Below are 23,928 nucleotides of genomic sequence, written 5' to 3' on the forward strand. Positions count from 1 at the left end.
TTTAGAAGTTATTTTTTTGAACATTATAAAATATGTAATGTTTTAAAAAAGTATAAAATATATAAAGTATGTAAAATAAAATATGTAAGGTGTATTATAATATAATATATAATAAGTATAACACTTTATTTGAAAAGTTAGAGCTCAAATTGCTTAATTTTAAAATAACGTTATAATTCATGGTCAAGTGCAAGTCAAATGTTTGTGGCTAATGATATACCCATGTTGAATGCTGTCTTAAGGAAGTATATGTACAGTTTCATATGTCGGATGAATGATTCTAAAAATAGTATCATAAGAGACTTAAATAATATTGTGTTGAGTGAAACAAGGTATTTTTCCTGTTTCTGGAAGCATTGGAGAGAAAGCTTGTATGTATTTTAAATTATGTATGTTGTTTTTGTCTATGGATGTTGTAAGTTATTTATATGGACCCATGGGTCTGAAATAAAGAATTAATAATAATAATAATAATAAATTATGTGCTGTCAAATCGATTAATCGCGAAGATGAGTTTATATAATATATGTGTGTATAGCCTACACACACACACACACACACACACACACACACACACACACATATACTTTTATGTTAGATGCGAATAATCCTTTGGACAGCTCTATTATTATAAATATAAAAAAATACATATGTTTTAAAAGTTTTATTCGCTGATTAAAATTAAATTGATAAAAAAACACATTGATCTGCACTTCATCATCTAGTTGTTGTGCTTTATACATTTGCTTGAGGTGTGTTACAAAAAAACTTGCTGAGCTCTGACCATTTAGACGTGGCGCCGGGCAAAGATATTTTCACCTTCATCAGTGCATCCACTCGACGTGGACTTCCGGTTACGTCACAACGCTCGGCGGAGCTTCTGATTGGTTACCTGGGTTCGCTCTAACTGCAACGTTTGCCAACAAGCCAACAAAACTATTCTATTAGTGGGTTAAACGCTGAAAATTGCATACATTTTATAGTGCAATTAAAGTAAGGTTTGTATTATGTAATATTAATTATCTCTCTGTTTAATTTTATTTCCAATTTGACCTCAATGAGATTTGATCTGTAAACTTGCTATCGGTTGAGAGTGGAGCGGCTAGTCGCTAACAAACAGACTTTCGACCAAGAAGGGTGACACAACTCAACTTCAGCACACACACACACTATTTCGTCTCGTCTATCATCCGTCAGGTTAGTGATCTGCCCATCTGTTCGGATTGTCGAAAAGTGTTTTGATTATATCATCTTAAAGATAAAGTGTTTAATTCTGGTTATTGCTGGGTAAACTGCTGGTTTATTTGCTATGTGGCTAGCTCATGTTAGCTCATTGATTTCACTCTAACATGTTACTTACTTATCAGAAATGTCATTTTAAATAAAACTTAATTTTAAGCCACTCGTATGTTCCAGGTGGTCACGGTCGGGTGTGTGGTTTTATGTGTCGTGTTAATTTAAAGCCCCATACATGAGCAGAAATGGGCTGTTAGCACTAGCCAGCTACTGCTGTTATTGCACAATTATCAGCTTTTAATCTGATCAACTTGTCCAACGGTTTTGAGATTATATATATATATATGGAGATCTGTGCGCGTGCACATCTACTGCAGTGTTATAAATAGATATGCATTGGTTTCAGTTGTAAATCTAAAATCTACTTCCTGTCCAGTGTCCGAAATAACATGGTATTACCACAGCATGTCCAAAAACATGCAACTACACTGTTACCATATCAAAAATCAATGTTTGACCATGCTACATCCCCAAAGTACCATGGTATTACCGTTTTGGTACATGTCCAAAGTCCAATACATGTCCAAACAACATGGTATATATACCAAAATATGATATTACCATGGTATATGTCCAAAAAAACATGGTATGTCTCTAAAAAAAAACCCATTGAATTACCATATTATATGTCCAAACACATGGTATTGCCATGGTAAATGTCCAAAAAACATGGTATTACTATGGTACCTGTCCAAAAACCATGGTATGTCTCTAAATAAACTATTGTATTACCGTGGTACATTTCTAAAAGCATGGCATGCGTCTAAACAAACCATTGCTTTATCATGGTACATGTCAGAAAATGTGGTATTACCATGATATGTGTCCAAAAATCATGGTATGTCTTTAAATAAATTATTGTATTACCATGGTACATGTCTAAGAATCATGGTATGTTTAAATAAAGCATTGTATTACCATGGTACATGTCTGAAAACATGGTATTACCATGATATGCGTCCCAAAAAAAATTGGTATGCATGTATGTGTCTAATTAAACCATGATATTGTCATGGTGCATGTCCTAAAAAACATAGTATTACCATGATATGTGTCCAAAAACTTTGGTATCCTGAAGAGAAAGTGTGTGATTGTGTGTATTTCACAGGTCATGTGGAGGAAGGCCGTGCTGGTGGCCTTGTTGGCGTTGGGGATGGGTTATCTGTACCGCACTGACCCGGAGCTACCGGCCCGTGTGCTGAACTACCTCAGCCAATCGCTGCCTCAGCTGGAGTTGAGTGACAGCTCAGAGCCCCGCCCCCCGGCGCTGGAGGAGGCCATCGCTCACGCCTGGCAGACCCTGATCACGACTCCGGCCCGACGCTGGGGGAGAGTGGCTGTGGGGTGAGCCACTCATTTATTCACAACCTCATGGTCTCTTTAATTCTCTTTGTTTTTTTCCCATTGGTTCTTTAGTTGTTCTGTTGTTTGTGTCTTTCGGTTCAATCGTGGTTTTTTTTGTCTTTTGCTTTTTTGTTCTGTCATTTCCTTCCTTCCTTTTTTTCGTTCAAACCTTTTTGGTGAGTATAAACGTGTTAGCAAATCTTATTATTCACATACTGTTAAGAGTATTTATTAATATTTTTAATTAACTTTTATTTCTATGCATGTTTTCATTTTAGTTTGTTTTAGTAATTTTGTTATGTGCTCTTGTCATTTTTATTTGTTTTTCCTAAACATTTTGTTATATTTTTATTTGAGTTTAAGTTTAGTACTTCAACTTAATCTTATTTTTTCAGACTATTTATTATATTACTTTATTTTATATGTAATTATATATTAAATTATTAATATTAACTTATTATTATTGCTTATGATTAATTGTATATTTATAATTTATTTAGTCGCAAAAGCAACATTTATAATTTTCGTGGAAGTTCACCTCTAGATCTGTAGGATAGTTACGAAGTTGCTTTTTTTTAATAATTATTTTATTCAAACACAAACAAATAAAAACCATATTTCTCGTAATGGTTCTGACTCATTTGTTTATTCATTAATTTGTTGATTAATTATTTTTATAATTCGGTAACACTTTACAATAAGGTTTCATTAGTTAACAACTTAACATGAACTAATAATGAACTGCAAGCATTTCAACATTTACCAATACATGATTAAAAATCAAAAGTTGTATTTGTTAACATTAGTTAATGCACTGTGAACTAACATGAACAGCTGTATTTTTATTAACTAACGTCAGCAAAGATTAACAAATACAGTAACAAATGTATTGCTCATGCTAGTAAATATATGAAGTATTGAAGCCTTATTGTAAAGTGTTTCCATGAATGAATTCAGTGAATGTTTGTAGTTGGGCCTCACGAGTCCTCACGAGGCCTGAACATGTGCATCTGTTCTTCAGCCCTTTGTTTGCTCTGTTTGTCAGGGTGAACGCCTGTGTGGATGTGGTGGTGTCCGGGGTGGGGCTGTTACAGGCGCTGGCTCTCGAACCGGGTCCCGGCAGAGACCACGAGGTGCTACACGGCAAAGAGGACCTGAAAGAGGCCTTCATCCACTACATGGGGAAGGGCGCCGCTGCGGAGCGCTTCTTCTCAGATAAGGAGGTTTTTCAAAGGATCGCACGGGCGGCCGCCGAATATCCCGGGGCTCAGGTGCGCAGTGAAGTGTTTTATGACAGAAGGAGTGGCCCTTACAACACGGTTTTCCTCAGGGCACGAGTCGAGGACCGAGATTAGCCGGTCTCTGTGCACACTAAAAATTGTCCGACAGGTTTGACTGCTCTTATTAAAGCCTGAGTGTGATTAAATTCAAAGTGTGCGGCCTGATTCTGCATATGTCCTATAATATCCGCTTTAATTTTGGCATCTGCTGTAAATGAATCTGGCCCTTGAGATCCGATGGTTTAATGTGAATGCACGAGAGGGAATTGAGTTTCTGTGTCAAGTTTAATTTTGCATAATCAACAGTAATTAATAGGTGCAAGAGCTCAGACTGAGGCTGGTCCACGAGGCTATTTTCATGACAAATTATCATGCATTATGCACATTTTCACAAAAATTAAGTCAACAATATTTCTTACAACAAATATAAAATATCCAGCAATTATATAAGCACTTTCAATTTGATATTTGATAGAAAATCCTGATATTTTCCTAGTAGGTCTTTTTAAAAATATCCATAAATAAAGATTGTTTGCTATAAAATATTCTTGTGATTGATCTTGGCATCTGCTGTAAATGAATCTGGCCCTTGAGATACGAGGGTTTAATGTGAATGCACGAGAGGGAATTGAGTTTCTGTGTCAAATTTAATTTTGCATAATCAACAGTAATTAATAGGTGCAAGAGCTCAGACTAGTAGAAGTCTTTTTAAAAATATCCATAAATAAAGATCGTTTGCTATAAAATACTCTTGTGATTGATCTTGTATGTTTTAATGAGACCAGATTTCTGGCTTTTTTTTTGTGTCTTGCAGCTTTATGTGGGCGGAAACGCTGCTTTGATTGGCCAGAAACTAGCGTCTAACCCACAACTCGAGGTGAGTGTCTGTTGTGCTTTTGAGCAAGCTTCAAACGGTTCTGCTAGTGCTAAAGTCACTGACCACATTTCTGGACAAATTGTTCTGAATTTCCTTTCCATAATAACTGTGATCATTTTTCAAGAGTGCAAAAGCATCTCATTCATACCTGATGTGATGAGCACCTGATTCTAGTTTTCTAAAGAGTGCTGTGTTCTCTCAGGTCCTCTTGTGTGGTCCGGTGGGGCCGAAGCTTCATGATATGCTGGATGAACAGATCGTGGTCCCGCCAGAGTCTCTGCAGGAGACCGACGAGTTCCACCTGATCCTGGAGTACAAGTCGGGTGAGCCTCGCTCGAAATCACATTGGCGAATTATGTTATTATTATTTTATTTCTGTGAAACATTGAATATTCTGTAATGAATTTTTCACAGTAAGACTAGAAACATACACTCTCCGGCCACTTTATTAGGTACACCTCTCCAACTGCTCGTTACCACAAATATCTAATCAGCCAATCACATGGCAGCAACTCAATGCATTTAGGCATGTGGACACGATCAAGGCGATCTGCTGAAGTTCAAACTGAGCATCAGAATAGAGAAGAAAGGGGATTTAAGTGAGTTTGAGCGTGGCATGGTTGTTGAGTATTTCACTAAACTCAAACGGCCTCCACAGTCACCAGATCTCAATCTTGTTATCCCTTAAAACTCACCTTTGATCACCAAGATGTCAGAAACACCAGAGAAAATACTCAGCAATGCTGTTGACTTATGAATTTACACATGATTTGTCTGAAGGCATATTAAAAACAACACATAGACATATAAACAACATTAAAAGCTTGATTTTCACCACAGGGGGACTTTAAGAAAGTGTTTCCTCTCTGCTGCCCCCTACAGGTGAACAGTGGGGCTCCTCGAAAGCTCCTCAGGCTAACCGCTTCATCCTGTCCCATGATGTGTCCAATGGGGAAATGAGCACGCTGGAGACGTTCGTGGCCAGTCTGGAGGAGTTCCAGCCGGATCTGGTGGTTCTGTCCGGACTGCATATGATGGAGGGAATGGGCCGGGATCTCTGGGAGGAACGACTGAAAGAGGTCTGAAACCAGAATTGCTCAATTCCCATGCGATTTAAAAAGAGAATCATTGGTTAACGCATAATTTTAAAACAAATCGTTCCAATTCTAAACCCTGATTGGATGAGCCAAACTTTTGATATAGTATTAAAATATAGTACGTATAATACCAACGCCATTTTGATATAGTATTGATGTAGTATTTGCTGTTCTGGCAGCAGAGTAACAGAGATATTTATGACCGTGGACCACAAGGGTACATTTTTTAAATTGAGATTTATACATCATCTGAAAGCTGAATAAATAAGCTTTCCATTTATGTATGGTTTGTTAGGATATGACAATATAAAACTATTTGAACATCTGGAATCTGAGGGTGCAGAAAAACAGAAACATTGAGAAAATCTCCTTTAAAGTTTATGTTGGCGATTGTGCTGCATTCACTCACAAAAATAAATGTTTTATATATTTACGGTAGGAAATGTACAAAATATCTTCATGGAACATGATCTTTACTTAATATCCTAATGATTTTTGGCATAAAAGAAAAATCGATAATTTTGACCCATACAATGTATTGTTGGCTATTGCCACAGATATACCCGTGCGACATGTGACTGGTTTTGTGATCCAGGGTCACATATTGAGGTCAATTATCGTTTTTTATGGTGATTGTGTTCTGATTTCCTGCAGGCGGTGGTTGCGATCTCAGACGTGAAGAACGAGGTGCCCATCCACCTTGAGCTGGCCAGCATGACCGACAGAGACTACATGAACCGGATCCTGCAGGAGGTAATTGTGTAGGTTTAATGAATGCTAATGCTCAGTAGACGTACAGTATGAGTGGTGCAGGAAGGATGAGGCTCGGGGATTATTGTTAGTGGTGTCAAACAATGAACAGTGTTGAGGAATGTTCACTTTAAAAGTTACACCTTCTAGTGTTCCATTGTAAAAAGTCACTGAGTGCCTCATTGTTAAAGGGATACTTCACCGATTAGCATTAAGCTTTGTATCGGTAGAAACCCGGTAGTATTTTCGAGTGGTCGTGCTTCGCTCCCTCATGTCCCCCAGAGGCGAGAGACTCCAGCCAGTAGGAGGAGCTCGTCCCGCATGTGTTCGACCCGCCCATAGGGGGATCTCACCATAAAACGCCGTCTTTTCAGTTTCCAGTCGACTAGTAGCCTAGCTGTATCATTTCTCCCGACACTGCCCTCTGTAACCGGTAGGCGTGGCTTGGGAGTGTCCTCATAGGGCAGCGAAGCAAGTGCATTCTGGGAGTTGTAGTCTTTCATCCACATGAGCCAAAAATATATTTTCTGGCTTTTCTCAGTCTAGAAGGCACCAACTTCTAAAATAATTTCACATTTCTACTACATAAATGACCCAATTTAAATACACATTCATCTTTCCAACGGTCAAATATCCCTTTAATAAAAAAAAAGCTACTTTTTCATCTGATTTTGCCTCTCTCCAATCAAGGAAAATGGCACTATCCTTGCTTTAAAAAAAATCTAAATTATATCTAAAAAGAAAATTATAATTTTATGGGGGGTTTTACAAATCATTGGATATTTACTTTATGCTATTTACACTACCATTCAAGAGTGTGGAAGGATTATTCAGGAATAATGCATTAAATTGACCAAAAGTGGCAGTAAATACATTTATAAAGCTACAAAAGATTTCTATTTCAGATAAATGCTGTTCTTTTGAACTTTCTGTTCATCAAAGAATCCTGAAAAGATGTTATCATAGTTTCCACTAATATATGAAATAATCATAAATGTTTCTTAAGCATCAAATCATCATATTAGAGTGATTTCTGAAGGATCATGTGACACTGAAGACTGGAGTAATGATGCTGAAAATCAAACACTAATTTTACATTGTAATAATATTTCAGTTTTACTGTATTTTTAATCAAATAAATGCAGCGTTGCTGAGCAGAAGAGACTTCTTTTAAATACATTTTACCAACCCCAAACTTTTAAACAATAATGCATATTAAAAATGACTCTTTCTGAGTGCCATTTTTCTAATTTAATGTGTATAAATCCTTATCATTAACTACTGGAAAAGTAATGGGAAAATCATGGAGATTCATTCGTCAAGATGTATTTATATATTTATAATTTATTTATTTGTGTATTTAGGCACAGGTATTAACCAATAATCTTAAAATGACCACGTTTTGTATTTGTCAGACATTTAAGTCAATCTCTATAAATTGAACACGTAATATGTTATGTTTTCATCTGCAACATTCAGGTTTCTGTGTGCTCTTCTGTTAGCAGGTCATTCCTATCGTGAACTCCATCGGTCTGAACGAACAGGAGCTGCTGTTTCTGACTCAGTCTGGAGGAGGACCTCACGCTGACCTCACGTCCTGGGACGGCATACCCGACGTGGGCCGCGTCAGCGACATCTTGCTGTGGATCTTCGAGCAACACGGCCGGGCAGACCCAGAGTCTGAGGCCGATCTGACCCGGATCCACTTCCACACGCTGGCGTACCACATCTTGGCTACGGTGGAGGGTCACTGGGGGAACCAGGAGGCAGCGGTGGCTTCGGGCGCTCGTGTGGCGAGCAGTCAAGCCTGCGGTCTGCAAACCGTGGATATTAGTAAAGTGATCCTCAAGGCGCCTTTGAGCTTCTACAGCTCCTTCTCAGAACCGAGAGAGAGCCTAACGGTGGACCCGACGAGGCCGGTTACCGTGTGGCGCAGAGGGAACGTGTCTTTCCATCTCACGCCGGTGCTAGTGTGCAAACAGCCGCTGAGGACTGTGGGATTGGGGGACGCCATCTCCGCAGAGGGACTTCTGTTTTCAGAGGTCGCGGCTCCGCGTGAGCTTTAAGAGACACGTCGCTCACATCTTTGAAGAAACGTCCTCGCCGTTAGATCCTCTTCTCAAAAGACTCGCAGAGCATCAAAAGAGGATGTTTGTGTGTTGAAATGCAGTTCGAGTGCACTGTCCTCTTTAATGAGACTTTGTTGTTGGTACTTTTGTCTGAAATCATATTGTGGAAGACAGCACTGAACGTAATAACAACGCCATTTTTCTTTTCTTTTCTTTTTTTAAACCCAAAATAAAGTTTGGTCATCATTCACTCACCCTCAAACCTAAATGACCTTCTTTATTTTCATTTGCATAAGAAAAGTCAAATGGGTTTGAGCAACATGAGGGTGAGTAAATGATAAAACTTTATTTTTTTTTAGGTGAACTGCTTCTTTAACCTTTTAAACTATGAGAAGAGGAGCTCATACTCTGGTTAACAGGAGCAGAAAACCCGTGATTGCTATTGGGACGGATGAAAGGTGAACCAAAGTATGATTTTAGAGTCTTAAACATCTCTATTAAATACCTAAATACTCTTTTATTTGGTATTTGAACCGTTAATAAGTATCAGAACTTGAAGGCCGCCGATTCACAGTTTATCTGTGTCAACTCAAGTAATGTAAAGTTCTCTTAGCCTAATGAAATTAAGTAGAAGCGATGCTCCCAGATTCAATAATAGTTTATAGTCAATAGTTTAGATCACCAGCTTACCTGACAATATTCTGACCAATGCACATATATATTCTTGTCTTAAATGAATCTTATTGTTCTTAAGGGTGGGAATATATCTGTAGGTTGTTTGTACGTTGGTAGCAGCATCATTTGTATATAATAAGAGAAGTGGTTTGGTCAGCACAGGTTATCTATTTGTTAGCCACTGATTTCTGGTGAATCATTTACTGTAGGTGGCGGTAATGACTGTTGTGATTTATGATGCTTCCTATCACACATAATGAATATGTACATACAAATGATGTCATTTATTAGTTTTAAAGCCATGTTGTATCAAGGGTAATGTTTTTTTTTTTGGGACGTACTAATTAATCTCAGTATGTGAATGATCATGTCTTAAATCAGCCTTAAAGTTTGACAAACCTATCTGAGGCTTTTTAACTTTGAACAGTTTTAGAAACATTCAGCAGTGTTGTAAAGCAATTCTAAGTAAATGAACCACTAATGGTTTTATGAACAAGGCCTTGGCAAGACGTTCACATCAGCAGGTGGAAGAAAAGCCTTGGCTCGTGTTTTGTACTGTATTTCTGTTACACTCCATGTTGACGCTTTTAGTTTCTCAAACCAACAAGAATGGTGACCGTATCCATCACTGTATTTAGATTTGACATCCATGTTAGTATGATTTGAAACTTGCAATATCATAAATTGAGATGTTTTTGAGTTTTACTTCATCAGCAATTCTTACAGAAGTGTTTTTTTTTTTTTTTTTTTTTAAACACAGTAAATGTTGAGTCTTGGTGTGAGAAACTAACAGAACGTTCATATTCATACAACTTTTTTTAGATATATAAAACATTTTAGGGTTCTAGTTTGCACATGTGATTATGCAACAAAGTCTTTTAAGAGTTACTGGGCAAGAAAATGTCAATCATAAATGTTAAGACTAGAAATATTAGCTCTGTTGAGTATGGAATATTTTTATATAAATAAAACACTTCTGTTCCAGTTATAAAATGTCAGTTTTTTAATGGTGTGTTTCTGTTACAAAGAACAAAATGCTTTTTGGTAACACTTTACAATGTTGTCCTATTAGTTAATGTAGTACAGGTGAAACTCGAAAAATTCGAATATCGTGCAAAAGTTCATTTATTTCAGTAATTCAACTTAAAAGGTGAAACTAATATATTATATAGACTCATTACATGCAAAGTGAGATATTTCAAGCCTTTATTTGTTATAATTTTGATGATTATGGCTTACAGCTTTTGAGATTTTGAATTTGGAGTTTTCAAAAGCTGTAAGTCATAATCATCAAAATTATAACAAATAAAGGCTTGAAATGTCTCACTTTGCATGTAATGAGTCTATATATTAGTTTCAAAGTTGAATTACTGAAATAAATGAACTTTTGCAAGATTTTTCGAGTTTCACCTGTAAATGGATTAAATATCTAGTTCAGTCATGAAACTCTAAATGGCGCAGGTTGTTCGTCCTTTACATGCAATCTGTAAGCAATCACATCACTACCTCATGGCACGAGCTGATTGGCCTCTTCTGATCAATGAGATTGCTTGCTCAACATTGAACTAATCTGGTTCAGTGTTTGCTGTAAGCTAGTCCTGCAGTGCTATTAGACCCCTCCACCTCCCCAGCTCCACCTGTCTAGATCTAGATATGTATGTCTATTTATGCAGCAGCAGCAGCGAATCTTACATGCTCACAGCAGCGTTTCTGTGTATCTGTTAGCAGTAGCGAGTCCATAATTGCTCTGCTGTAGCTGATCTAGTCCACCAAGACCACATACATTAACACTGCCATATCAATAACATGCTAAAACTATTCCGAGAGTTGTCATGATTACACTAAGATTAACTAGCAATGAGCATTACATTTGCTACAGAATTTATTAATCTTTGTTAACGTTAGTTAACAGCTGTACAGCATTAAATACTATTATCAGATACAACTTTTAATTCTAGTAATGTATTATTAAACACTGAAATTAACATTAAGATTGATAATGCTTTACAATTATTTTTCATTGTTCATAGTAGTTCATTAATGTAAAAAAATGGATCCTTCTTGTAAAGTGTACCTGCTTTTTATACAAAAACTTTCTTATACAATTATATTTCTAAAGGTGAACGGACCTTTATTAAATGTAATGAATCATTCAAATATCTAAAAAAAATCTGTGATTGTAACCCGCCCTTTAATTAAACTAAATATTATGCTGTACATTCAATAAGTAATAAACCCCTTCAGTTTTGGAGAAAGATTTAGTTTGAGCTCTATTCAGCCACTGCTTTCGGTTTACTCTTCCTCTCCTTGAGTTTGTCCTCCTCATCCTCGTCCTCGTCCTCGGGGTCTCCGGGAGGGACTGTAGGGGGAGACGGGGCAATGCTCACATCCGCCTCGGGCACTGGAGAGAACGACGGAGCATTAGGATGAGCCGAGCGTATGAAAACACAGCCGTTATCAGTTAGTCTGTGTAAGCTGAGTCACCTTCATTTATATAGCACTTATATAGATAGTTTCAAAGCAGCTTTACAGTGATAATAGGAAATTACAGTAACAGAGATTGCTTTGGCTTTACATCAGCTCTAGAATAAAGTTATTGTCCAGCTAAAGTTAGTTATGATTGATTCACTTCCGTTGCAAAGATCATTAGTTATTAACTTAGGGGCCGCTTACACAACACCGTTCTCACTTTTAATGTGTTTTGGCCGTTCATTTGCACAAAACAGTGTTTGGTGGCTCGAGAACACAAACTTTGAAACAGGTTCCAAGGAGCAAGCGTTGAACATTTCTGAAAAACTATCATCTTCAAAACGTGAATCTGTGAAACGCTGACGGCGTGTATTACATGCGTACTAACATGCGTATTATGTGTTTAGTCTATAGTTATGTGTGTTTGAATATATATGTGCGCAGGCGTGTAGTCTTTCTCTACAAATTGACCTAAAAAAATGACTTGTCTGGCCTTAAAAATTCACAATACAACATTTTTTGTCGCTTCCGCATATACATGTGAACCGGACTTATTTTGACAAGGTTTTATCTGTACAGAGATTAAACGGGGGTTCTGCACCTGTGGAGATCTGCATGCTCTTGCTGTAGCCTGCGGCTGAAGACATGGCCTGACCCAGGGCCTGGTTGGTGCCCAGGGGCTGCTGGGAGCTGCTGGGTTTGCTGGAGGAGGAAGACCGGTGGCTGGTCTTGCCGTCTTTGCTTGGTTTGCTCCAGTACAGGTTCTCTCCCGCCTGTAGAGCAGTGCCTATTTTCTGAGCCATTTCAACCATCTGTGTGAGAAAGAGAAACATAATTTTCACTAATTACCAGATTCATATAATGAGGAACAGATTGGGAGAATGCAAAAATATATAAATAAAAACGTTTTTTAAATTATTTTACATTTAAAGAGGCCGTATTATGCCCTTTACAAAGTCTTGATGTTGTTTTTAGCTCTACTAGAACATGTTTTCCTGCTTGAATGTTGATTATTTTCCTCATATTCTCCATTGTTGCGGCTCCTCTCTTCCCAGTCTGTCAGTAACGCTCTGTTTAGTTCCTGTCTCTATGAAGCCCCTCCTCCTGAACAGCACACTGTGCTCTGATTGGCCGGCTGGAGCAGTGTGTTGTGATTGGTTGAGCGCTTCGAGTGTGTCTGGGAAATGTCCCGCCCCTAATTACCATAACCTCCAGTTTAACACACTACTAACTAACTCAACCAGGCTCCGCCCCTTTATTCTGCGTATGAATTATTATAATGAGGAATATTGTGACGTGTTCGTTCCCGGAAGAAACTCAAGACTACAATGAGTTCAGAAACACTGACACTGATATAGAGAAGAACTCCCGCTGGAGGGACGTATTCATGCTCAAACAGCAACATAAAACCAAATAAAAAAAATAACCTAAACAACAGTTTTTAGAACTAATATTTATAATAAAATTTAAAATGTAATTTTGTTTTTTCCAGATATTGTTTCTATGATTTTTGTCACTGTATTAGAATAATAAGAATTATAAAAAAAAAAATATTCATGATGAGACACATTATGGTAAGGGCAATTTTGGACAAAGAAATGTTGAATTTTCAAGGAAAAAAAATTATAATTATTAAAAATTATATTAAATCTATATATTATTTTCTTTTCTTCTATAGGTGCGGCCTGGACTGAGGCTCAATATGATTCACAGATTTGATCAATTTTGTGAGGATTGTGGCATCAAATCTTTAAAAGATGCCTGAGTGTTTTGTTTTGAGGCACTTTTTATTGCTAGTAAACCACATTATCCATGACCAGTTTCGTCACATTCAGTGTCAGTCATATGTTTTCTTGTCTCAGTGAGCAGTTCTCGTCCAGAATTAGACTAGGCGTCAGTACCTCAGGGTCAAACTCTGTGTTGCTGTTATTCTCAAGCTGAGCGTTGACTTTCCTCTCCATCTCCTGGTACTGCAGCAGGGCGGCCTTCTTATCGCCCTGATTAAACTGGAACACTGCAAAGTTCAGGTTCACCAGCGGGTTTGACCTGTCAGGCAAAGATCCACTCACTTAAACTCTAGTTCTGCATTAGCTCATGTACACTGCAGATTTCCCAGCACAGATCAGGGTTTGAGAACATACTCATCGAGCTGAACCGCCTGCTCGTACGACCTGCGGGCGTTATCCGCATCATCCAGATTGGTCAGGGCAACTGATGAAGGTCAGAGCACAAATAATCATCAAATCACATTCAACTGGATCTTTAAGGAACATGACTTTAACAACTAATAACAATATATTTGAAAAGTAAACATTTATTATTAACAAAATCATCACTTCATGAGAAACTGGTGCAAAATATGGGAACGCAATTGTGTGAGACGCTTCTGATTTGGGAATTAAACCAAATCATTCTGATGACAGACTTTGACTCAGGCGTTTCAGAACCACCAAACCAACATTTGAGGTGCTGCGATGTGATTGGTCCGCTGGTTAGTTCTGTTATCCAATCACATCCACTGGTGAGGCGAAGTCACATGAATTTTTTGTTGTGCATCACAGGATTTATTTGGTAAATGAGACCCTGGCTCACGTCACCAGTCACATGTCGCACGGGTATATTTGTGGCAATAGCCAACAATACATTGTATGGGTCAAAATTATCCATTTTTCTTTTATGCCAAAAATCATTAGGATTTTAAGTAAAGATCATGTTCCATGAAGATATTTAGTAAATTTCCTATCGTAAATATATAAAAAGTTTATTTTTGTGAGTGAATGCGGCACAATCGCCAACATAAATGAACAACTTTAAAGGAGATTTTCTCAATGTTTAGATTTTGTTGCACCCTCAGATTCCAGATTTTCAAATAGTTTTATATTGTCCTATCCTAACAAACCACACATCAATGGAAAGCTTATTTATTCAGCTTTCAGATGATGTATACATTTCAATAAAAAAAAATTGACCCATGTGACTGGTTTTGTGCACATTTGTTCACAAATGTGATTCACAGATTTGCTGGATTTGATAAAGTTTGTGAGGACATCAAATCTTTAAAACATGCCTGAGCATTTTGTTTTGAGGCACTTTTTATTGCAAGTAAACTACATATCCATGACAAGAACAGTTATTTTGTCACGTTCAATGTCAGTCATATGTTTGCTTCTTATCTCTACGATGTGATTGGTCCGCTGGTTAGTCCAGTTATCCAATCACATCCACTGTTGAGGCGAAGTCACAAGTTTTTTGATGCTCATCGAGGGATTTATTCAGTAAATGTGTTTCCATCATAGTTTATGCACATGTTTAAATCAGATAAAAAAAGTTATCCGCCTCAATTCAGCACATACGTTTTTGGTGTGCATTTTTTTTAATTTATGCACATCTTGCCGTTTCCATTCAGTGTTTATTTTTTATTTTTTATGCGATATACCAAAATATGCATAAAACCTATGTTGGTGTCTGAAAACAAAGTTCGTGATATATTTACCGGCCAGAAGCATGTAGAGCTCGCTCATGCGTGGCCGCAGGTTAATGGCGGCGCTCAGGAAGTGGAAAGCTGATGCGTACTGTTGCATGGTGAGGTGAACCAAACCCAGATTATACAGGATCTTCCAATCAAACGGAGACAGATAGTTCGCCCTCTTCAGACAGCTGATGGCCTGGAAGAGAGAAGCAGGACGGGCATGAAATCAACAGGGGATGAAAGGTAGAAAGTGTTCTAGTGATAGTCTGTGACACTCACAGCAACGTATTTCTTTTTGCCGAAGAAGCACATGCCGATGTTATTCCAGAGCGGGGGGCTCTCGGGGACAGCGTAGGCCGCTACACGATACTTGTTCATGGCCACGTCATAATCTCCATGAGTCTGCATCATGCTGCCGGCCGCGAGGATGGCCTGAACACACACACACACACACACACACACACACACACACGAGGAACGACAGATTGGGAGAATGCAAAAAAAAAAAAAAAAAAAAAATCTTTTAATTTCAGCCAATATTTATAATTAGTATATAATAGTGTACACAATTATTAGTGAATGAGAGGCAATGTTTCCATGATTTTTATCCTGTATTGGAGTAATAAGAAATTGCCGTAACACTTTATTTTACAGTGTCCTTGTTACATATGTTACATGTACTTACCAAAGTAATAACAGTAAATTATGCATAATTACATGCAATTAACCCTCAACCTAATCCTAATCCTACTCTAACCCTATAGTAAGTACATGTAGTTTATTAATATTACTCAGTACTTAAATATGTAAGTACACTGTAACAATGACACCTTAAAATAAAGTGTAACCCAAATTGCAAACAAAATATAAATGTTGGGATATATAATGGTGATGAGAATTACATACAGGAACACACACACATTCAGTGTCACTGAAACTGCATCCCACCTTGAAGTTATTGGGGTCGTATGTCAGAGCGTTCCCGAGGTGCTCGAAGGCTTTCTGGTATTTCCCAAGCTAATGAGAGAGAAGAATAACACACACATTTACTGTATGCAACCGGACACAGGGTGATGCTAGGGGTTTCTAACTGTACACCTTACATTGTCTAGCTTTTAATATAAATATATGTGATTTTATCATCCAACAGACCAACATTTTATGTGTGCACACTAAGAAAAGTAAGACATTTTTAGGAATTTGAATATGATCAAAAGAATCATTGCTAGTAAAAGTCTCTAATCATATCTGTCTTCTGTGTGTGAAATCAAACTGAAGGCATGAATGATTTCGTCACAGACTCGTCCCTCACCTGCATGTACAGCAGTCCCAGCGTGGTCAACAGCTCCGTGTTCTCAGGAGAAAACCTGAAAGAGATAACCGTCAATACTTCAACCTAAAATCAAGAAAGTAGAAATTACATTTTGTTTAAAGAAAATTAAGCATGTTTAAAAACCATTAAGATCTTTTACACTCTGACATTATTTTTATTATTATTACACTGTAAAAAAGTATATGATCAATAATGCATGACAACATATGTTTTTACATTGCTTTAACTCATCAAATATAAGCTATACAAGATTCAACTCATTTTTTAAGTCAGTTTAATGTAATTTAAGTTGAAATGACTTAAACATCCAAGTTGACTGTACCTTTTTTTTTTTTTTTTTTACAGAGTAATGCAGGGATTCCCAACCGTTTTTTATCAGCTGACCTAAAATATTTACTTGAAGCTTGAGATTTAAAGTTAATATTTCAAAATAATAACACATTCACATGTTCACAGTTTCCAGTATGTTGGTTAATGGTCACATTACCATTAAGGTAAACAAATAAAATGTTTTATACATTTTTTTTTTTTTTAATGTATTTTATTTTTATGATTTCATTAATTACCAGCTTTTTATCAACTCACAAACCAGTTTAATATGATAACACGGATTAATATGAAAATTCCGATCATCAGTTTGTCATCAATTACTCAACAAATAACGCCTTATAATTCAATATGTTTCAGTTACGACATCATTAACTCTCATTGTATGGAAAAGAGCAGCGTCAACATTGAGCCAAACGTCTCCTTTTGTGTTTCATGGAAGAAAATATGTCATATAGATATGAAAAACCATGCATTGTAAATTATGACAGAATTGTGGATTATTGGATGAACTTTTCCTTCCTTTCAGATTAATCTGACTTGGCAAAGTATCCCACTTCAGTCGACCAATCAGATTTGAGTCACTATAATCTGATTTAAAGCTGTGCGCTTCTTAGTTGCTGTTCCAGGACTGAAGCATGTTGATCCAGAAACAGGTCCTGCTCGACTCCATCACACTGTGGTGAGTGACACACTTGAGGATGATGAAAGCAGGCTTTTCTCGGGTCTCGGTCTCCTCCATCACGTGTGTGTACGAGCGGCTCATGCCAGCAGCGAGCTGTTATTAATTCATGCTGGCTGTGAGGCACATCTTCCCGCTATAGTGAGGTGAAGCGGGTGGAAATGTGGGATCTCTGAAAGCTCCTCTCATTACGGAGCGTCCCACTGCTGCACGTTACTAATTCATCAGCTCAGTGGGAGGGCTGCGATAATGAGGAGATCTCACACACACACACACACTTAAAGCTCCCCGCGGTTCTCTGATATCCGAGCCAGACTCACAGACTGAGTGTGTGTGGACAAGAGGAGGAGAATCTTCAGAGTCATCTCCATTACTGCTCTCCGGGAAGAGAGGAAAGTCAACAACAGTAATCAAGAGTCATCAAATCGTTGGATTCCCGCTGAGAAAAGCAGATTAGTGATTCCTTTTGCACTTTCATTTGTTGAACATTAAAAAAAGTGTCTTTGCAGGAGTAGCTGACCCAAAAATAAAAACTCTGTCATTATTTATTCACCCTCAGGTTGTTTCAAACTACAAAGACTTTCTCTAAAGGAGAAAATACACAATCAATGTAAACAGAACATAAAGAACATAAAGTATCATAAAACATAAGGACTAGTGTCGCTGGCCATCACTGACATAATATAATAAGAAATTATATTATGCTTTAAGATAATGAAGGCTATTTTTAAAAGCTTTTGCATTTCGACATTATTTTGATTACAAATTCAGCATTATTATTATTATTATTATTATTCTTTTTTACCAGATACTCATTATCATTATCCTAATGCAAATAATATTCTTAATATATACTGCAAAAATATTTTAACTGTAAAACACAGTATCTAAACTTATTTTATATATTTATGTAAAATATATATATATATTTATAGACATTATAAAAATATTAAATTATTATTAAAATATATAAATATAAAATTGTAAACTATTTACACAATGTACACATTTTTAGAAAAACAATTCATATTAAAAATAATATTAAATTACACATTAAATATTACATTAATAAAGATAAAGTAATATTTTTTATTTAGATATATTGTCAAATGTCCATATATATATATATATATGGATTATATATGGACATTTATTGTGCAAATAATGAAAAATGTTGGTCTGCAACTCACGCAAAGCTCTCATATCACTGCACAAGTGATTCGGTCTACTGTTCTTATACATTTATGGTGCTTTTGCATCTTCTTCGAGGCTTGACAGTTGTTGACTTTTCGTTGCATGGAAAGAGCAGCGGGAAGATTTAGCCTACTTTTGTTTTCCACTGAAGAAAGAAAGTCATGCGGGTTTGGCCAACATGAGGGTGAGTAAATAATGACAATATTTTAGTGAACTGTCCCTTTAAGGAGAAAAGACAGACTCCAGCAAGTCCTCAGGGTTTTCTTGAGAAGACAAAGAGAAAGATGAAAATGAAGAGGTAGAGAAAAAGAAAAGGATGATGTTAGAGCGGTCACAGTGAGACAGTAAATGTGATTAATTACAGCTATGAGCGCTTCACGGATCCCAGCATGCTTTGCTGCCTTGGGCGTCTTATCTGCACCGTGGCAGAGCGACACGCTGAGAGCATCTCTAGGCGTCGTAAGTTCCTCTCTGGCAAAAAAAACTCTGTCTCGTACATCTTTACTCGCGCTGTGCAAAACATGACCGAAAAATATGTCGAAGTGCATTCTGGGTAAGTCACCACAAAACACTCCACGAGAGGAAAATGAAGTGTGTTTGACTCTTCAAGTCAAATGTGACTGGTGACAAAACACACGATAAAACATGTCAGTGCTCGAGTTACGCAGCGTTCACGACTTCAAAGCCTCATGACCTCCACGTGAAAGCATGGTTCACGCATGGTTCACGCATGAAACATATTTTGAGCGATTATGAATATGTATTCACCAAACTTTACCGGATGCTCTCTGGATAAAATGCTACTACAACAGTTTTAAAGATGAGCCCTTAAAAGTGAGGATGTGCATTGAGACGTACTCCACAGCGCTCTTGTAGACGTCGATGGCTTTCTCCGTGTCCCCCTGCAGTAAGTGGATTTTTCCCAGCATCATGAAGGTCAGATCGTGTTTATTCAGCTGTAATGCCAAGTTTAACTGCTCTTCTGCCTGCAGACACAGAGAGAACATGATCAACACAACATCAGCTGAGGACATGCCATGCAAATTCACTCAAATAAATCCCGTTTCATCACTGCTGAATCTGGAATCTGCCATACAATCAATAAAAGTACAGGAAGAGTGTTAAATAACATGTACAACTACAATAATATGGTAAATATGTGACTGAACGATCTGAATCTTACACTTCTAAAGTCTTTGGTGTAGATGTAGCAAATGCCGAGATTATGGCTGATCTCCTGCAGGTAAAAATAAGTACATTAATTCAATATTTCACATGCATCTCATTAAATTACAGGTGATTCAAATGAAAGTTCACACAATTTTTTTCTCCGCACAATTTATTCAAGTCACACCAGACGTGTGGAGCAAAAAAAACGCGAAATCTAAAGAATATACTCTTTTTTTTTTCGGATAATTAAAGCGAATGGTAACTGGGGCTTGTTAAGCTTCAAGAGGATTTTAAAATAAATGAAATAAATATAACAAAGATTTTAAATAAAAATATCCAACTAACTAAAATTCACAAAAATATAAAATATTAAAAAACTCCTAAATTAACTATTTAAAATAAATAAAATCTAAACCCTAACCTCTAAATTAACACATTTAAATAAATAAATACAATATAAACCTTGATTTAAATACAAAGATATATAAAATACACACAAATATACAGTATAAACCCTGACCCCTACATTAACCATTTAAATAAATAAATCAAATATACAGTATCAACTCTGACCCCAATCTTAACCATTTAAATAAATCAAATATCCAGTATAAACCCTGACCCCAATCTTAACCATTTAATAAATAAATTTTGTCATTGTATGGAAAAGAGTTGTGTGAAGAAAATTCTTGTGTGTTTTATGGAAAAAACATAACAGCATATGAGTCTGGATCAAGATAAGGCAGAGTAAATGATGAGGTAATAGATTTTTTAGCGGATTACTCATTAAAGACACAGTTGAGTACTTACCCAGTCTTTCTGATTGAGACGTGCTGCTTCATTATAAACCTCAATGGCAGCTTTGTGCTTCCCTAACAGGAAACTAAACACAAAGTAAGCACAGTTCATGACATAAGCTAACATATTTCTCTTCAGTTGACACTGATCCAAACCAGGTGAACAGACACCCCATATAAAGCAGATTTTAAACAGCACTGGTGTGTATGAAATGGTGCTTACAGTGATCGCGCCACTTGCTTGAGGTTGTCTGAGCTTTTGGGGTTGAGGATTGCACAACTCTGAAACAACTCCAGAGACTGCTGGATCTTCCCTTCTAACCGCATGATCAGAGCTGCACACACACACACACACACAACACTTATTCACCAGCACAAACTGGGACACATCGCCTAGGTTTGTTTACTGCACAGTATAATGTATACTGCATACTCACGTTTAACGCTAGCATGTGAAACAATCTCAAATGACCTCATTACATTTCAGTGATTATTATGTTTCCAGCATGTTTGGCAACAGTTTTTCTAACTCTAATTGATGGAGTATGTAGCTTTTCATCTCTTAAACAACCATGTATGAAGACACATTATGGCCTTCTTCTAGGATGACAATGTCCAGATTCCTCAGGCTCAGATTGTGAGATTGTGAGCATGAAGAATCATTTTCACACATGAATCGTCTCCTCTGAGTCCAGATCTTACATTCGCTGAGTCTCTGGGATGTGCTGGAGGAGACTTTACACAGCGCTGGACTCTTGCATTGACAATAACACAAGATCTGGACCAAAAACTGATGAAAACATCATAACATTTAAAGACTACTTTAGAAAAACTGATGCCAAACATGCTAGAAACATAATAATCACTGCAATAATGATCCAATCACACACTCTTAAGCATTTGCCTGTTTAAATCCAAACAGCGACTCATTTTATGTGTCCATTTTTCGTACATTTTGCAGTTCATACAAATAATAAGTCAATAATATTGCTTCTGGTTCATTCGTCACACTGAGAATGAAAGGTGAAAACACTGCATTGTGGGATACTTTTTTTGTGCAATGTTCTCTGGATTTTAATCAAACATTTATTCAATATTTCAAAAGCCCTAATCCTAATTCAGTTCAAATAAATAAATAAATATGAAGCCTAAGAGTTATAGTCTGTATCACTGACTGATCGTTAGAGTCGGTTAACTGTGTATTTTTCACTGACCTTGTACATACACAGCATATTCACACATGCCTTGAGTTTCATGCAGCTGTTCTTTAATAATGGCCTGAAATCAGAAGGAACACAAATCAACTCACTTCATTAAGAGTATTCTACACTGCCTCTGGCTCTGTAGGATGCTCAGCTTTTACCTTGCAGGTCTCATAATCTTTGCGGATGTAATGCAGATGTATAAGCCAGTTTCTCCTCTCCAGAATCGGAAGCTCAGGAGCTGCAGACAGAAGAAAAATCAATGTGTATAAGCTCGTAACAATACAAAAGAGCCTAGGCACTTACAAAAAGTCATTGCCAATTCTGCAGGATCTCAATGTTCACTTTTCTTCATCACGTTTGAAGTCTAAGCGTCTGTCTGACAAATGTTTTGCTTGTAAAATGTGTTTGCGCAACCTTTCCTATCTAATGCAAAGACATTTTAAAGTGTGATTTTAACAGTGTTCTTTTTTGGGCCAAAGATTAAAGAGCCTGTTTCCACATAAAAAGCTGTTTCATCTTGTGTAGGACATTAACGGGACTAATCTTGAAAATGCAAATATCAAAGGCGGCATTGAAAATCTGCAAAAAAGAGGGCAGAGAGGCTTGCTGTGAGACGCAGCGGTCTCTTCTCGCAACGGGGGGCCACACAAGACTCATCCCAAATCCAGCGGGCCCCCGAACAAAAGGAGCCCGTCCGCTGTGACACGCAGCGTCTGCATCTTTCTCCTCTTGCTTACAAGCCCCCCTGGCAAAATCTGATCTCAATCCGTTCTATTCCTGGACAGACTTTTCCCTCTGAGCCATAATCCTCTTCACTGAGAATAAAGGCAAACAGCGCCACCCACAGGATGAATGGATTCAGTGGCGTCCAAAAGGGGAGAACCCTGAAAATGCTTCCGTTTTGTTTCGCATTACTTTATCATTTAAAACTGTATTTTAAAATGACTTATATTATAAATGTATATAGAGCTTCTTACCTTTCTTTGGACGAGGTTTCTTGAGGTCTGTGGCCGCAGGCAGCTGCACATCCTACTCACAGAAAAGAAGAAATATGTCAGTTACACTTTATTTTTTAGCTTTACAGAGCAATTATACATTTAAGTAGTAGGCTAATATAAACTAAGTGTCCTTACTATAGGGTTAGGGTTAGTTGCAAGTAATTATTCTTAATTTAGAGTTATTACTATAGTCACTACATGTGTAACAAGGATACTGTAAAATAAAGTGTCAACACAATCAATCAAATCATGTGTGCTGGAATTAATTTGTGTATATTTTATTTTGTCTTATTGTTGTGCACTTTGACTGCTGACAAATATTATGTATTTGATATTTAATTTTCTGTCAATGAGAATAACCATGTTCTGGCGTAATATTTTTTTAGAAAATGAAGAGACAGCGTAACAAATGTATAAATTATTTACAATTACGTCAATTTCCTTGTATTACAGTAATGACAGTTTGATTGTCCAGACAAACAATTCAATAAATCTTAATGGTCCCAAACCAGACTTTATTTTCTTTATTTAAAATATAAGGTTATTTTGATTTTAAGGCAAGTCTGTTTTGACAGGCTTTGCTTTTCCAGATTAAACGAAATATGAATAAAATACAGGCTACTGAACTTTGTTATTTAAAATGTAACTTAGATATTTCAGATTGTTTTCTCTTTGGAGATATAATTAATCTGACGAGAAGGTAAATAACGAATAGCGGTTACAGACTACCATAAACCACCATAAAGAAGACCACTGTTCATATTAAAGGTATTAAATGCAAGAGATTTTGTAATTTAATGAAAATATCCATCATTTCTCACCGTTTTCATCGCATCGTCCGCCATCACGCTCCTTTCCTCATCACTTCCGGCGGACGCTTGTTCTTTCTCTATGGC

The 23,928-nt window shown here is 37.0% G+C and overlaps 2 protein-coding genes across 3 annotated transcripts; one reads left to right on the forward strand and one right to left on the reverse strand.

Annotated features, from left to right (window-relative positions):
• Nucleotides 1-1,104: 1,104 nt before the first annotated feature.
• On the forward strand, nucleotides 1,105-10,132 carry adpgk (ADP-dependent glucokinase). Of its 2 annotated transcripts, none has more exons than XM_079858909.1 (8): nucleotides 1,105-1,197; nucleotides 2,405-2,640; nucleotides 3,686-3,911; nucleotides 4,735-4,797; nucleotides 5,000-5,120; nucleotides 5,680-5,876; nucleotides 6,549-6,647; nucleotides 8,147-10,132. In XM_079858909.1, the coding sequence occupies exons 2-8, from the start codon at nucleotides 2,408-2,410 to the stop codon at nucleotides 8,708-8,710; spliced, it is 1,503 nt and encodes a 500-aa protein (XP_079715035.1). In that variant the 5' UTR covers nucleotides 1,105-1,197; nucleotides 2,405-2,407; the 3' UTR covers nucleotides 8,711-10,132. The 2 variants fall into 2 exon arrangements, with proteins under 2 accessions (XP_079715035.1, XP_079715036.1); XM_079858910.1 differs by having other exon boundaries at nucleotides 1,123-1,197; nucleotides 8,150-10,132.
• Nucleotides 10,133-10,369: 237 nt separating this feature from the next.
• bbs4 (Bardet-Biedl syndrome 4) lies at nucleotides 10,370-23,909 on the reverse strand. The gene is made up of 16 exons (XM_079858908.1): nucleotides 23,854-23,909; nucleotides 23,012-23,063; nucleotides 22,193-22,272; nucleotides 22,044-22,107; nucleotides 21,053-21,164; nucleotides 20,843-20,915; nucleotides 20,046-20,099; nucleotides 19,721-19,848; nucleotides 16,639-16,693; nucleotides 16,275-16,343; nucleotides 15,606-15,758; nucleotides 15,351-15,522; nucleotides 13,999-14,068; nucleotides 13,759-13,903; nucleotides 12,459-12,669; nucleotides 10,370-11,789 (listed from the first exon to the last, which is right to left on the reverse strand). Exons 1-16 carry the CDS (start codon nucleotides 23,875-23,877, stop codon nucleotides 11,659-11,661), a joined length of 1,593 nt encoding a protein of 530 aa, XP_079715034.1. The 5' UTR covers nucleotides 23,878-23,909; the 3' UTR covers nucleotides 10,370-11,658.
• Between the last annotated feature and the right edge of the window lie 19 nt (nucleotides 23,910-23,928).

Source organism: Squalius cephalus (genome assembly GCF_949319135.1).
Source record: "Squalius cephalus genome assembly, chromosome: 23".
Lineage (NCBI taxonomy): Eukaryota > Metazoa > Chordata > Actinopteri > Cypriniformes > Leuciscidae > Squalius > Squalius cephalus.